We start from the raw sequence: 14,675 nt of genomic DNA on the forward strand, positions 1-14,675 counted from the left end.
CTGTTAAAAAGTTGAACTCAAACTGAATGCATTGCTTAGGGGATCACAGAATCAATTAGGCTGAAAAAGACCTCTGAGGTCATCAAGTCCAGCCTGTGACCAAACACTGTCATTAGACCAGGGTTTTACAGTGTCACATCCAGCCTTTCCTTAAGGAAAGGTGACTTCACCATATCCCAAGGCAGCCAGTTCCAATGTGAAATCATCCTTTTTGTGGATTAGAAATTTTTCCTGATGTCCAGCCTAAACCTCCACACAGCTTAGGACTATAAACATTCCGTTCCAGTTAAAACCAGACACAATTCAGTTCCATTAAATCACAGTGGATACTCCAGCACTTACTCCACACAGCTAGGGTTTAATTTCGGGGTTTTCTCTCAACACACAGCATCTCACCACAGCAAAACCAGCCCCCTCACCTGCACCAGGAGGGCAGCCTGGTCCAGCTCGCTGCCCCTGAGGTCGGCAAGGCTGGTCAGGGCCACCTTGATGTCCAGCTCGACGCCCACCTCCACCGCCAGGCCCTTCCTCTTCTCGGCGGCGATGAAGGCGCTGAGCAGCCGCGCGTACTCCGTGAGGCGGGCGCGATGGAAGCGGAACAGGGGCGTCACGCTGTACAGCGTCCAGGCTTTTCGCAGCAGGAACGCTATTTTCTGCGCATCGACGCTTTCCTAGGTGCAAGCAGATTCAAAGGAATAAGCTTAAAGCCCGCTCTTCCCGCGCGGCGACAGCGCGGCTGAGGGGGCAAGGAGGGGACAGCGGGGCGCCGCCGCGCCGGCCCCGCCGTACCTGAGAGCACAGCGCCGGCGCGATGAGGCGGCCGCTGGGGCTGGTGCCGAGGCGGCTGTGGGTCCGTCCGAAGGGCAGAGCCCGGGAGACCCGCCTGAGGCTGGGCAGGGTCCGCACCGCAGCGTCCTCGGCCGCCTCCTCCGCCATGGCCGCCCGGGCCCGCCGGCGCCGTTCGAACTTCCTTCCCGTCGGCCCCCGCGCGGGGGCGCGCCCCTCCGCCATCTTGGGGGCGGCCGCCCGTGAGGGAAGGAGGCGACTCAGGTGGTTTTTCCTCCTTTTGCCCTCCGGAGCTTTTGCTTTTCAGCTCCTCGCAGGTTTGTGGCGCTCCTCCCGTGTTTTTGGCCGAGGGGCGGCTGCGGGATGGCGTTTCCCCGGCTGCTGGTGCGGGCGCTGCACCGGGCGGCCGCTGCCGCCGCGGCTCCAGGTGAGGAGGAGCGGTGTTCTCATCCCCTCGAGATTTGGGTTCCTTTTCCCCCGGGATATAGGTCAGGGTAGTCCACACGGTCGAACAATATCACGCTTGCGGCAAATTATTTTCCCTCTATCACTTTATTAAGTGCCTTCTCTAAATTTCTTTTAATTCTAAAGGCTGTGATAGTAGTGAAGGTAGTGAGATAGGCTCATAAAATTATCTGTATGTGTCCAGGTAGCGGTATCCTTCAGGCTTCTCCTTGCAAGCTGAACCTCTTGCACATTCTGTAGATGGTGTGCTTGGTTCTATAACTTAGGCCATGATTACAGGCACACGGGGGTCTGTGCAAAGTTTTCTATACCCGTGGTTCAGGCCTTTTCCCAGTTGTTTCAGGCAGTCACTGTTCATTTTACACCTGCATGGTGGGATTACTCTGCGTGTGTTTAATTTTTGGTTTGTTAAGGCTTATTCTGCCGTGTTGCCACCGGGAACTGCAGTGGCAGGACTGCCCACGACAGGGGCATGGAATGAAATGAACTTTAAGGTCCTTGAAGCCAGAACTATGCTATGATTCTAGATTTAAATGTGGAATTGTCAGCATCCCTCAGATCTGTGACTTTTGCTTCTCTTGCTCCCGAAATTTGCAGGGCAACACTTCGCATCGAAGCTGTGTTCCAGTATCTTTATGAAGATTTAATTGAGAAACATAATTAATCCCTGTTTAAAATATATCTAAACTGGCTTCATTTCATGTCTATGACATAGTACCTAAGTGCAGATCTAGATATGAATAACTTCTCCATGTATGTGTAGGTTGTATTGGGAGGGAAAGCTCTATTATTTATTCTGTCTCATCTGCAAAAGCCATGAGAAGTTTTTATTTATATATTTATATATTTATATTAATTTTAATTTTTTTTATTTAAGACTTCAACAGTTTCGTCACTCGGACCAACACGTGTGGAGAGCTGCGTTCTGCTCATGTGGGACAGAAGGTGACCCTGTATGGATGGGTTCAATATCAAAGGTAAGTGCAAACCATGGTGAAAATGGAGGTGATTATTTGCCAGATCCAGCCTAAGCTATGTTTCATCCAGCATTGCTTTCTACTGATGGTCTGCATGGGTTTTTAGATTTTAGGAGGTCCTGAGCGTCTCATCATTGAGCAGTTGTGGATGGAGACCCAGGAAAAGGAGTTAGGGTTATTGTAATGTGATTGTGGTGATCTTGTTTTTAAAGGCACCACAGCATGTCCCATTGGGCAGTTTTTTTTGATGGATAAAGCACAGTGGCATCTGTCCCTGCTGCAGCTTGAAGAAATCAAGATTTATGGTTCTGGGTCTGGCAGTGTGGGTTGTTCATGTGGAACTTTTTATGGGACAAGTGTTCCTTTTTTTGACTTATGATTATATCTTGTTGTTGTTGTTTTTATTCCACGTGAACTTTAGTTTCATTGCTCATTTAACTGATTTTAGCTGGATGATGTTTCCCAGTAGGAAAATTCACGTGTCCAGAATCCCTGCTCTGTGTGCATGAAAGCTCAAGTTAAAATTCTGCCTCTCCTGGTTATTTGTATGTTGTCTGAGGCTGGCCACAACATGAAATAAATTGTTCAGGTTAGGTTCAGGTGTGGGAAAAGTGCCTGTAATTCAGTACTTGGAAGTGCTTTGGGATGAGTTGCAGGGTACTGAAAGTGTAGCCAGTTGCCATATGCTTTAAAAAGCAGAATCTACTAAATTAGTGAAAAAAATGTTCTTCCTTTTGTGCTTTTCATGGATCAGACAAGGCCTGTTTCTGGTTTTGAGGGATTTCCAGGGACTGACCCAGGTCATCATTCCTCAGGATGAGGTAAGTGCTACCAAAACGAGTCTGTGTTTTTATTTTTCCTTTGGCAGCTTGGCTTCAGCAGCCCCAGAGAGAAGGAAGGACTTTGTTAAACTGAGTGCTCTGACTCATAAGTCGATTGAAGTGTCTTGAGAGCCCTGACCTGGGACTGCAACATGAGCATCAGTGCTGTTTCCCCTGCCTTAAGAGTGATTTTGGATTGAGGTGCTTGGCCACAGTGTCTGTGTCCTGTTCTTTGAATTTCTGTGAGGCTCTGTCCTCTCCCTGCAGGCACATTCCCACGTGAAGGAGCTCCTGTCCAACGCCCCAGTGGAGTCTGTGGTGAGAGTGACAGGGACAGTGTCCCCTCGGCCCCTGGGGCAGGAGAATCCGGTGAGGATGGGGTGGGGAGGGCTCTCAGGGCTTTTATTCCTTGAAGGAAACAACCCTGGATGGTGGGATGATGGTGGGCTCTGTGTCAGAACATTGCCATGGGCTCTGGTTGTGTGACAGCCCATCCTCAGATAGTGTGAGGTGAAATAAGTGCTGTGTCAGATAACAGGAGAATCTCAAAGCACATTACAGGCACCCACAAATTAAATTTGATCCCAGCCCTTTGTAAGGATAATGCTGGCTTTTCCAGGCATTGAAAGTGTTGTGGGGATTTCTTTTGCTTGAAAATAGTGTCATTTTGGGTTCCACGGCACATGGTGACTTGTTTATTGATTTTGCTGGTCTCCTTGTTTAGGAAACAGAGGTTGAATAATTTTTTCATGTTCTGCATTCCTCAGCTGTCATTGTAATCAGCTGCAGGTTGGTCTTTCAGGATTGTACATGTAACTGGCATGTCTAGAAAGAGGGCTGCATTTATGATCATAATTCTTTTTTGCTCCATCTTGTAGATGTCCACTTAAAATCCAGGCTTTAAACAATGCCTTTATTTCTTTCATTCATTTCTCATTTTGTGGGAAGGTTGTGTGTCCTTTCCCCTGGTAAATAGCAAAAGTCCTGCAGGATCAAATAAACTTTGCTGTGCCTCAGTGCTATGTGAAGGGAGCTGCCTGCCCTCCCTTGGGATAGAGTCAAAAGAAGACCAGTTCTGAGAACTGGTGTTTAGAACTGGAAGTTCTGAGAAGTTCCTCATAATTTGCCTTTTTTAATTCATATTAAGGGCTGATTCTGCTCATGCTCACTGAAACCTACACTGTGTGGTTTTGCTGAGGCTAATGTGTTCAGAGACCATTACGCTACTGGGAAAGAAGCTGCCATCTTTGGTGACTTGTGTTTCTCTGAACAGAAGGGAAATCTGGGAGAAATCTGTCCTTGGGAGAAGCTCTCTGACATACACAATGTGTTAGAAGGCAGGGAGGGTAATCACATTGCTTCTTTTTTTCCCTTTGACCATCTATGAAATACCTTTGTCCGACTGTTTTGAGTTTAATTTTTTTCTTGCCTTTTTGTCCTAGAAAATGCCAACAGGGGATATTGAAGTGAAGGCAGAGACTGCAGAGATCCTAAACTCCTGCAAGAAGCTGCCTTTTGAAATCAAGGATTTTATCAAGGTGTCTGTGTTTTTCTTTTCTTATCAAAGTGGTGGCTTTTCATTAAATTTGGAATTTACCCATGGTGATGGCAAAACATCTGAGAGCTGAGGCTGGTTCTCTCCACGTCACTTTGGAGGAATGATGGTATTCAAAACAGGGATGCTTTTTGTTTGCTGGGAGGATTTATTTCCAGTTAGAGCTAAGCAGAAAACAGGGCTTGAATGATTCCATATTTTTGGAAGAACTGATGGTAAAGGAAAGAGTGAAAGAAATGGGGTTTCTGGGTTTTTTGAGTGTGAAACGAGGCTGTTTTATTTGACTCATGGAATCACAGAATGATTTGGGTTGGAAGGAACCTTAAAGATCATCTTGTTCCAAACCCCCTGCCATGGGTGGGGATACCACCCACTGTACCAGGTTGCTCAGAGTTTCATCCAGCCTGGCCTGGAACAGTTCCAGGGACAGGGCAACCAAAACTTTTGTGGGCAGTTCGTTTTTTTGTTTCAAGTGATTGCCACGTTTGTGTAGGCTGTGGGTAACGGGCGTGCTGCGACAATCAAGCACCATCCCTTTTTAGCTTCTCCCTTTTTCCCTGTGGCTTTAGGAGCACCTTCACTGGACATGCAATTTGGATTTTGTCTCTTCATCCCGATTCTCTCTCCTCCCCAGAAGTCAGAGGCCCTGCGGATGCAGTATCGGTACCTGGACCTGCGCAGCTCCCGGCTGCAGTCCAACCTGCGCCTGAGGTCTCGCGTGGTGATGAGGATGCGCGAGTATCTCTGCAACCTCCACGGTGAGCGAGCTGCTTGCAGGACAGGGTGCAGCAAACATTTCAGCTCCCCCTGCTGCTTTTTTTCCATTGCTGGCAGAGATTCCTAACCAACTTGCTACTCCAAGCTGGTCCCACTTAATAAGGACATGTCTGCTGGTGGTGGTCTTTAGAGGGATGTTGACAGGCCTGAAGAACAATGTTGAAATCTCTTGGCATGCTGCAAGCTGGTTTCAAATTAGCTGTTTCCAATGAGAAGAGGTTCTTTGCAGGTGGTTGCCCTCTTTTGGTCACCCAGTTGAGGCATGTCAGAGGGATTGATTTTGTTCAGGGCTTTTGCTTCTCCTAAAATCAGGAAGTGCTTTTTGGAAAATCAGTGCCTGGTTCAGAATAGATAGAAAATTAACACATTTTCAGCTTGTTTGGAGTCCTCTGTCATCAGCAGTTCTGGCAGGACATCTGATCTAAAGCTCAGAGCCTTTAGATCTGTCATTAGAGCAGGAATTATTAGAAGTAGTAAAGTGTGTTGGTTTTGGAGAGTCTCCATGGTGTGCTAGATGACCTATTTTGCTGACTAACCCTACTCTAGGCTACTCTGTCATGTTAGTTCTCCCTCCTCTCAGCATATTCTGTATTTGTTCCCCAGGGTTCGTGGATGTAGAAACTCCAACTCTGTTTAAAAGAACCCCAGGGGTATGTATGTGATGCTTTTTGGCCTCCTGCAGCTGCACACTCAGGGCTGAATCACTTCCAGTTGCCACTCAGCCTTCATTGCTTTTCCCGTGCTAAATAACAGCTTGTGGAACTTCTAATATCATCCACAGATCCTTTCAGAAGTAGTGGGAGAGAAAGGGGAGAGATGATAGCTTGTGTCTTAATTTTGAGCCTTCAAACAAAATAAGCTTCTGCCTTGTAGAGCAGATGTTGAATGCAAGTCTATCCTGGGATTATAAACCCAAAAAACTTTGAAGTACTGTCCTTCAGCATTTATCTTTTAACCAGTAGGTTATTGTAGAGGTTATACTCAAGTAAATTTAATTTCTGATCTTAAATTCCCTTCTTTCACTTCAAAAATAGTTAGAGAGAAGAGAGCTGTAGCTGAGGAATTGTTGATGCAGCTAAGCTGGAGTTCTTCCCTTTAAACCCCAGTCTTGGATGGTCTGTTATGCATTAGCCTCTCAGAGAAGGTAGAGAATTTTCCTTTGGGATGTTTTGGACCAAGATGGTTAACAAGCATTAAGTGTAATGTACAAACAGCCATTTCCTCACAAGTGGGATTTCATAATGGGAAAAATCTCCTCTTGGATTTCCAGTGTTTGCTCTGTCAGGAATTGGGGCCACTTACTTGCTGAACTCTGTAAATTTTCTTTCTGATGCTAGGGAGCCAGAGAATTCCTTGTGCCCTCGAGGGAAGCGGGCAAGTTCTACTCTCTGCCACAGAGCCCTCAGCAGTTCAAGCAGCTCCTCATGGTTGGAGGCCTGGACAGGTTAGAGTTTCTTGGACTCCTGTTCTCTCTGTGTCCTGTCTAGGGTTTGATTGCTTTGCCTGTGAAGTGTTAGAAACTTCCCCCCAAAAAACTTACTGCCAAGGATTTGTGTCTTGAAGAGGGATCCGTAAATACTTGGGACTTTATAGTCGATGAAATATATCCTTCTGGAAATCTTTACTGCTGTGTTAAATGCAAACCTGATCTGAAGCAGAGCCTGCCTGAAGGGCAGAAAATCTAATGTGTGATAAAAGCTGCTCCAGGAGCAACCTACAGAACTAATTGAGGTGAGGCTGGGCAGCTGAGCATGACTGAGACAAGGAAAAGCATGTCAGGGTGCCCAAGTGCAAAGCTTTTAATTGGGCTTGCTTCTTCAAATCAAATGGATGGACAGGAAGACAGACAATTGTTCACACGGTGAAGTGCAGGCCAGGTCTTATCTGAGAGGTCTGCATGGCTGTTAGGAGAGTCCTGGAGTGCAGTGGAAGGTGGAATAAAGAGTTGAGTGTGCTGCCCTGGGGGGACAGCTCACCTGGCAGTCTCCATGTGCTTGTGGAAGATACGGCTGGAAACGGATACAGATGCTGATAGAGTTGCTTCCACTCAAAATTCCTTTACTTTGAAGGGATGGGAACAAAGATCATCTGCTGTGGGAACAGAGCACTCTCCCTCTGTTTTAGTTCTTTTTTCCTTATTTTTTGTATGATCAATTCCATACCCACAGTTCAGGATACTTAAAATTGTTATCTAAGTCCAAGTGTCATTGCAGGTACTTCCAAGTCGCTCGCTGCTACCGGGATGAGGGTTCACGGCCTGACAGGCAGCCTGAATTCACCCAGGTAACCAGCCCGTGCTGCCTTGCTCCCTGCTCCTCAACCCAAATGGCTCACAGCTGTTTTCCCTTCTGGAGGCTTAGTCTGTGCTAGTCTGGTGCTGCTTGGGGGGTACGGAGTTGTTTGGTGTGTGTTTCACACACACAGCCCTTGGAAATTGCTGTGGGATGACTGCGTGGTTCCTGTCCTTGGCTGGCTGCAGTGCCCCAGGTGCAGAGTGGGAATTGCATTGCAGCAGTGATTTCACTTTGATGATACAATCTCCTTCTGTCCTGCTAGGTCAGACTCCCATTCCTCAGCCTTGAAATCCCAGGCTGAGTTAGCCTGGTTCACTCAAGGCTGCTTCTTCTGTCCTTGTCATCCTTACCTCATTCACTCTCTGAGGAGGCTGTTGCCTGAGTCATCAGCCTAGAGGGTGATCCTGAGCACATTCCCAGCCTAACGCAGTCATGCTGTGATGTCATTTCGTGTATTGTTTCTCGCTTTGCTGGCTTTGTACTCACAAGTAGCAGCGTGAAAGCACAACCTGTAGCTAATGTGGAATTCCCCACTTTGTTCTCTGTTTTAAGATAGACATAGAGATGTCGTTTGTAGATCAAGCTGGGATCCAGAGGCTCATAGAGGGCCTCCTGCAATATTCCTGGCCTGAGGAAAGAGGCTCCATTATGACTCCTTTCCCTTCCATGACTTACGAGGAGGCACTGGCTGAGTATGGGACTGATAAACCTGACACTCGCTTTGGGATGAAGGTGAGGGTTTGCCCATTGGAAACTTGCAGCTTTTCCTTTCAGTCAGTGTTTTAATAACCTTGGGATCATGGATTCATGGTTGGCTGGAGTTTTGAATGCTGTAATTTACCCAAGGTGCCTGTCCCATTGTTGCTGCTTTTGCAGTCTGCTGAAGAAGAGAGGATTTGATCAGTTGACTGTGAAAAATATATATATTGTAATAAAACTTTATTTTAAAGGTGATGTAGTGCTAGGGAGCCATGCATCTTGACTGTTTCAGGAGCAAAATCTCCTCAAAGGGAACAGTGTTGAAAGTGTTAAGACACAGGTGCAGGAACTCTTGCTTTGTATTCCTACCAGCAGTGTTTTTCCTGTGCTCTCTCCTTTGTCAGATCATGGATATCAGTGATGTTTTACGAGGATCAAACATTCATTTTGTGCAGAGTGCCCTCAGTTACCCACATGGCTCCATCAGAGCCATTTGTATCCCTCAGGGAGTGGTAAGTGATGCTCTTACATCCTGTTTATGGTTTATGTGGAATAAATAAAATGCCAATTTGAATTCCTTTGTTGGTATGGAAATGTTCTGTGCTATTATTGGTGTTCTTAAGGGAATTTGGGGTTGGTTTTAATCCATGTCAGGTTGGGCTGAGTGGTGTTAGAGTGATAAGGCAACAGGAAGAGTATTTTATCCATAGGAAGAGAAGGAAAACAATAGAGCTGCAAGATCCCTTGAGAATAGGGAACCCTCTTGGGGTTTCACCTTGCTTTTGTCACTTTTTTGATGTGCATCTCAATAATTAATTGTGCCTCGTGATGAGAGATTGAAACAGGGCTGTCATGGCACAGCCCTGGGATAGGCAGAGAAGGGTCAGGTGGTTCCGTGTCCTTCTCCTGTTTCCTTCAGCTGCATTTTTGGGTACAATTCATGTCTTGTAATGAGAATGTCATGGACCAAATCCAAGGCTGACAATAAATGTGGAAGACTTTTGACACAGCCCTGCATTTTGGCAAGGAAACAGATTTAATTCTGGCTGTAGGCATCTTTGTAGCTTGGACAATATGGAAAAAACAAATCCTCTAAATACTGAGTTTTATTTGAGGAGCAGGGCTTCGTGGCCATGGTTTCCCTTGGGATTCCTTTCATTTTGGCACAAGATGCAAGTTAGTGGCTTCCCATGACAAGGCACAGAGGTATTTGAGCAACACAAAAGTGTCATCTAGACCCACCCTAAACACTGGAATAGATGAAAAAAAATCAAGGTTTTGATGCAGGTCCTCGATTACTGCATGGATTTGCGTGCAAGAGTCAGCCCAGTTGTTTTTTCTCTGTTCTTCCTGCAGTCTGAGCTCTGTATTCTGCATGCCCAGTGTGGTGGTGTAGCCTCATTTCTGCAGGCTGGAGGCAGTGATCTGACCCTGCTGACCAGATACAATGTAGACCTAGAGGGGCCTCTTCCTGAAAGGAGCTCTCAGAGCAGACACCCAGCCCAGTGCTAAGGACCCTGGCCTGTTCCACAGCCCTCATAAGAACTTGAAACAAAAGAATTGAGAAGTTTGGAACCAGCTTAGTCCGTAGATTTGATACCTAGTCAAGTTTTCCAAGCTGATTTTTGCTGTGTCTTCTCTTGCTCTTTCCCCAGAGGTATCTTACAAATAAAGACTTGGAGTCATTGAAGGAGTCTGCAAAATCCCAGTTTAACCAGGTGAGACAGAAACTCTCCTGAGGCTTTGGGAAGTGTGAGTGACAAAGTGTGATAAAGGCAGAGGGAGGCAGGAGAGCAGTTTTTGATAGCTGAGAGTCAGAGCCTGAGCATGTGATGCTTCAAGGCGAGAGAGGGCAGCACTGCACTGAACATACCCTTACCTTTCTCAAGGAAATCATGGAAATTATCCGGAGACCTGATGGAAGCTTGAAGTCTCTGCTTACCAAGTTCCTTGGTGAGAAGGAGAGGTCAGAGCTTATCCAAGCACTGAACATGCAGGAGGATGATGTGGTGCTGCTGGCAGCTGGAGAACACAAGCAAGTGGTAGGATGGCTCTGAGCTGAATGTTCCTAATGATGGTTTCTGATGTTATCTGACCTTAGTCTGATTCTTTTTCTTATTAAAATAGGTCATCATCTAATTTTCTTTTTCTCTGGAACGGCAGCTATGGCAACAGCAAATAAAGCATGAAATGTACCTATTATTCTTATGGTCCCCAGTCAAATTCTGGGCATGACTTGTAACTGAAATATAAAAGCCCTGCAACAAATCAGTGCCTTCTTTTCTCTTAATTTCATTTTTAAAGCATCAAAAAGATTGGAAAATTATGTCTCCCATAAGTGCATGACTTATTAGCAGCAATAGTGGGAGATTCTATCCCTACCCTCCTCTCTATTCTTGCCAGCAGATGTTGCCTTCCAAGCATTGTTTTATTATAAAGTGTCACATTGTGCTCAATAGCCAACATTTTGTTGTATTCTCTTCCATGCCTTCATTTCTCTGTCTGCAAAGTGTGGATCTTTCATGTTCTCCCCCAGTTAATCCACATGTGTGGAGCTGGAGGTTAGGCTAAGAAAGTTCTGTGGATGAAATAGCTGGAAAAACATGGACTTTCAAGCTCCTTACTTGGTCTCTGTCAAACCCCGGTGCTGCTGCTGCCTCAGCAGGAAGGTGATATATTTCAGGATACGAGGCAAAAAATGTTCAGGGCAGCAAAAGTATTACTGCTGGTGCTGTCTGTGGTGCTTGCTTTATGGAACACTCATTCTCTGATTGGTGTTTGAGTGACTTCCCTGATGGTGAAATTGTCCTGTCTCATCTCTCCCTTCTCTGTTGCAGTGCTCTGCTTTAGGAGCCCTGCGGTTGTTGAGTGCCGACCTCCTGGAGGCAGCTGGGCTGGCACTCCGTGATCCCACAGCCTTTCACTTCCTCTGGGTGGTGGATTTCCCCCTTTTCCTCCCCAAGGCTGAGAATCCCACTGAACTGGAATCTGCTCATCACCCCTTCACTGCCCCTCACCCTTCAGATGCCAGCCTCCTGTATTCTGATCCTACAAAGGTAACCAACTTCATGCCTGCCATGCTGGCCCTTTTACAGCTGCTCCCATGGAAAACCAGACAAGCAGCAGCTGTCTTTAGTGCAGAAAGAGATGTTGTTCCATGGGACTGACTGCATAAGGAAGATGTAGATCTGTTGGAATGAGTCCAGAGGAGGCTGCTAAGATGATCAAAGGGTTTGGAGCAATTCTGCAATGAAGAAAGGCTGAAGGAGCTAAGGTTGTTCAGCCTGGAGAAGAGAAGGCTCAGGAGCAACATTAGAGCCCCTTCCAGTGTCTACAAGAGAACTGGAGAGGGACATTTTGCAGGGGCAGGCAGTGATAGGACAAGGGGAAATGGTTCTAAACAGAAAGAGGGTAGACTTGGATTGGTATTAGGAGAAAAATCTTCCCTGCAAGGCACTGGCACAGATTGCCAAGAGCAGCTGTGGCTGACCTATCCCTGGCAGTATTCAAGGCCAGGCTGGATGGGCCTTGTGGCATCTTGGGATAGTGGAAGGTGTCCCTGTCCATGGCAGAGGGTTGAAACTAGAGGGGCTTCAAGGTTCTCCCCAACCCAAACCATTGGGTGATTCTATGATCTTTTACATGTCCTGAAGAAATGGCTTCCTGATTACTGCAAATAGCAAGTATTCACGTGTGCCCCAGCAAAAAGAGCTTAGAGGAGACAGAAATCTAGTATTCTCACCCATCCCATTTGCTTCAGGTTTGATGAATTTGTCAAAAGGATTTGTCCTCCTCCCATATCAGAGGCAGGACTGAATTGCAGTGTACCCCTGAAAGAACAGAGTTCCATGGCTTCATTCCCAGTGTCCTTGCCATGTCTGTGCAGGTTGTTTTTAGGTGCAGCCGTGGCCCAGCCTCAGCAAGGTGCCTGTCCCTGTCTCTCTGCAGGTCCGTAGCCAGCACTACGACCTTGTGCTGAATGGCAATGAGGTTGGAGGTGGCTCCATCAGAATTCACAGTGCAGAGCAGCAGCGTTTTGTGCTGGAGAAAGTGCTGAAGGTAACACCTACAGATGCCTCTAACGCTGTCTTGAAGATTTAAAAGCACTAATTCATTGAAATACCAGTTACATATTCTGAAAGAAACACTCATGTGCTTCTCAGATTAACTCCTAGTCCTGAGCAATGGATGATTTCATTGTACCTTCATCTTTTGGTGCTAATAGGAAGAGCATTGCTTGTCCAATGACACCTCTTAATGTAATTTTGCAGGAGGATTCCGAAGTGCTTTCCCATCTGATTGAGGCTTTGGAATTTGGAGCACCACCTCACGGAGGAATTGCTTTAGGTAAGTGATCTATAGTTCTACAGATGCAGGTGTTTGGTGATTTTTTTTATTTTTTTTTTAATACTAGATCCCAGGAACAAGGCTCATGGTTGTTAGGAAGAGCCTTGGTGCTTCCACCTCTGCAGTAGCGTTGTGGCAAGAAACAGAGGTCTGGTCACCAAGAGCAGAAAGTTGGGGTGTTCCTCCCCAGAGTCACAGTGGGATTTAGGTCTTAAGCAAGGATGTTGGTGGCTCTAAGGATGGTCCTTATCTGCTGATCTGCAAATCCTGTACTCAGTGGGGTTGGGTCAGCTTGGTTCCCATTCCTGTGCAGCCAGAGCAGGATCCCTGTGCTGCCTGCCTGGAGGCGTGGGACAGCAGTGGGACTTTGTGTTTTACATCTTTCCTCTCTGCTGCCTCTCACTTCCCTTCTTCCTCACCTGCTTTGCTCAATAATTCAGGAAATGTCAGGGTTTAGTCTTTTCCCTAGAACAGTGCAAGATTGTGGTTTAAAGAAGGAGGGAAAAAACCCAACCAACCAAGAAACACCCTACACTTACCAAAATAAAAAAGCCTACAAAAAACAAATGTGTTTTAACCTGTGGTCTTCCAGTTTGACTTTCCTCCATCCAGTCACCCAGAGGCTTTTGTTCCTCTTGAATTCTTCTTAGTGGTTGTAGTCCTTCCAAACTGGTTGATGCAGAGCTCTGAGCTGTAAAGCAGAGCCCTGCCAGTGTTCTGCCATTCAGCTGCCCAGGTTTTGCTATGCTGTGTTTGCTGTCTGTGTCTTGCAGCCTTTAGTGTGTTACAGAACTTCCTGCAATATTGAAAAGCTTTATTTTGGTAGACACTTCTGCTCTCAAGGCAAATCCGTTTCTCTGCTACCCGCTGAGATTAATTTTTTTTCTCCCTTACTTGCTTCACTCCTTTTCTTCAAGCTCAGTGATATTACCTCCTCAATCTTTCTGATTTTTCTGACTCAGGGGAGGTAATACAGAGCCATAACTCAAGTGTTTCACCGATTTGTTTTCTGCTTGTAGGACTTGACAGGCTGATCTCTCTCATTGTTGACGCTCCAAGTATCCGGGACGTCATTGCCTTTCCAAAATCCTTCAGGGGACGAGACCTGATGGGCAATGCTCCAGACTATGTCACTCCAGAAGAACTAGAGCCATATCACATTCAGGTTTCCTGGCCTCTTGAAGAAAAAGAGGCAAAGAAAAACTGACTTTACTCCAGTGATGTAAGCTGATCTGATCAACCAGAGGTGGTTACAGCTTCTAAAGGCTGGGATTCAGTTCAGAAAATATCAGCTGTTGTGGCAGGGTGGGGGGACAGTCCAACTCCACTGTACTGTGGCAGTTTCAGGATGGAGTGGGAAGTAGATAAGAGGTCTTCCTGATGGGGATTCACCTTTGGGAAGGACATGCAAAAAAGCAATAGGAAAGAACATAATTTTAGCATAGCATTTTGAGACTGTTTGCTTTAGGGTGTCACATAATGGAGGGAAGACAGGATCTGGTTTTTCCCAATCCTCAGTTTTTACATGTCCCTTGTAAAGTATTCCTCCTCCCATCTGGAGGAGATAGCCATCTTCCCTGGCAGGAATTAAATCATGTCAGCTGAGCATCGTGACAATAAAAATGTGCTGGACTAGGAGCTCTGGACACTGCACAGCCAAACTTCAGTGCAGCCTGCAACTTGTCTCCTGTTGGAGGATACCAGATCATGCAGAACTTTTCCATGGGGAGGTTATGCTCAGCTGTGTTTTCCCTTCAGAGCAGAGGGAGAGAAGCATCGATGATGTTTGCAACAGTTATCCTTGTAATACTCGTCAAAGAGGTGTTGATCTGTCTTTGGGGCCTGTGGTCCTGGTGCTTTCAGCACAATCATTCAGGAGTTTGTATGTTTATAAATAAAGTTTACCTGGCAATGTGGTTTTGCCTGAGTGTAGCTTTGTGCTTTCTCTACAACA

At 46.3% G+C, this 14,675-nt stretch overlaps 2 protein-coding genes across 4 annotated transcripts in view; one reads left to right on the top strand and one right to left on the bottom strand.

Annotated features, from left to right (window-relative positions):
- The window catches only part of CENPL (centromere protein L), a 5,119-nt gene extending 4,025 nt beyond the window's left edge, over positions 1-1,094 (bottom strand). Inside the window, exons 1-2 of the mRNA XM_023931561.2 lie at positions 790-1,094; positions 420-671 (exon numbers count right to left, since the gene is read on the bottom strand). Coding sequence (XP_023787329.2) covers positions 420-671; positions 790-1,011 — 474 coding nt within the window. The 5' untranslated portion in view covers positions 1,012-1,094. The remainder of the gene's footprint in view (positions 1-419; positions 672-789) is intronic.
- On the top strand, positions 814-14,637 carry DARS2 (aspartyl-tRNA synthetase 2, mitochondrial). 3 transcript variants are annotated; one of them, XM_023931560.2, is made up of 17 exons: positions 814-1,213; positions 2,129-2,228; positions 2,983-3,049; positions 3,317-3,418; positions 4,492-4,587; positions 5,239-5,362; positions 5,985-6,031; positions 6,719-6,825; positions 7,595-7,664; positions 8,228-8,407; positions 8,779-8,886; positions 10,030-10,092; positions 10,264-10,416; positions 11,212-11,430; positions 12,323-12,433; positions 12,646-12,721; positions 13,741-14,637. In XM_023931560.2, exons 1-17 carry the CDS (start codon positions 1,150-1,152, stop codon positions 13,926-13,928), a joined length of 1,875 nt encoding a protein of 624 aa, XP_023787328.2. In that variant the 5' UTR covers positions 814-1,149; the 3' UTR covers positions 13,929-14,637. The 3 variants fall into 3 exon arrangements, with proteins under 3 accessions (XP_023787328.2, XP_086698627.1, XP_086698628.1); XM_086842502.1 differs by having other exon boundaries at positions 1,119-1,213; positions 3,317-4,395; XM_086842501.1 differs by lacking the exon at positions 3,317-3,418 and having other exon boundaries at positions 980-1,213.
- Positions 14,638-14,675: the final 38 nt, after the last annotated feature.

Source organism: Cyanistes caeruleus, chromosome 9, assembly GCF_971803275.1.
Source record: "Cyanistes caeruleus chromosome 9, bCyaCae1.hap1.1, whole genome shotgun sequence".
Classification (NCBI taxonomy): domain Eukaryota; kingdom Metazoa; phylum Chordata; class Aves; order Passeriformes; family Paridae; genus Cyanistes; species Cyanistes caeruleus.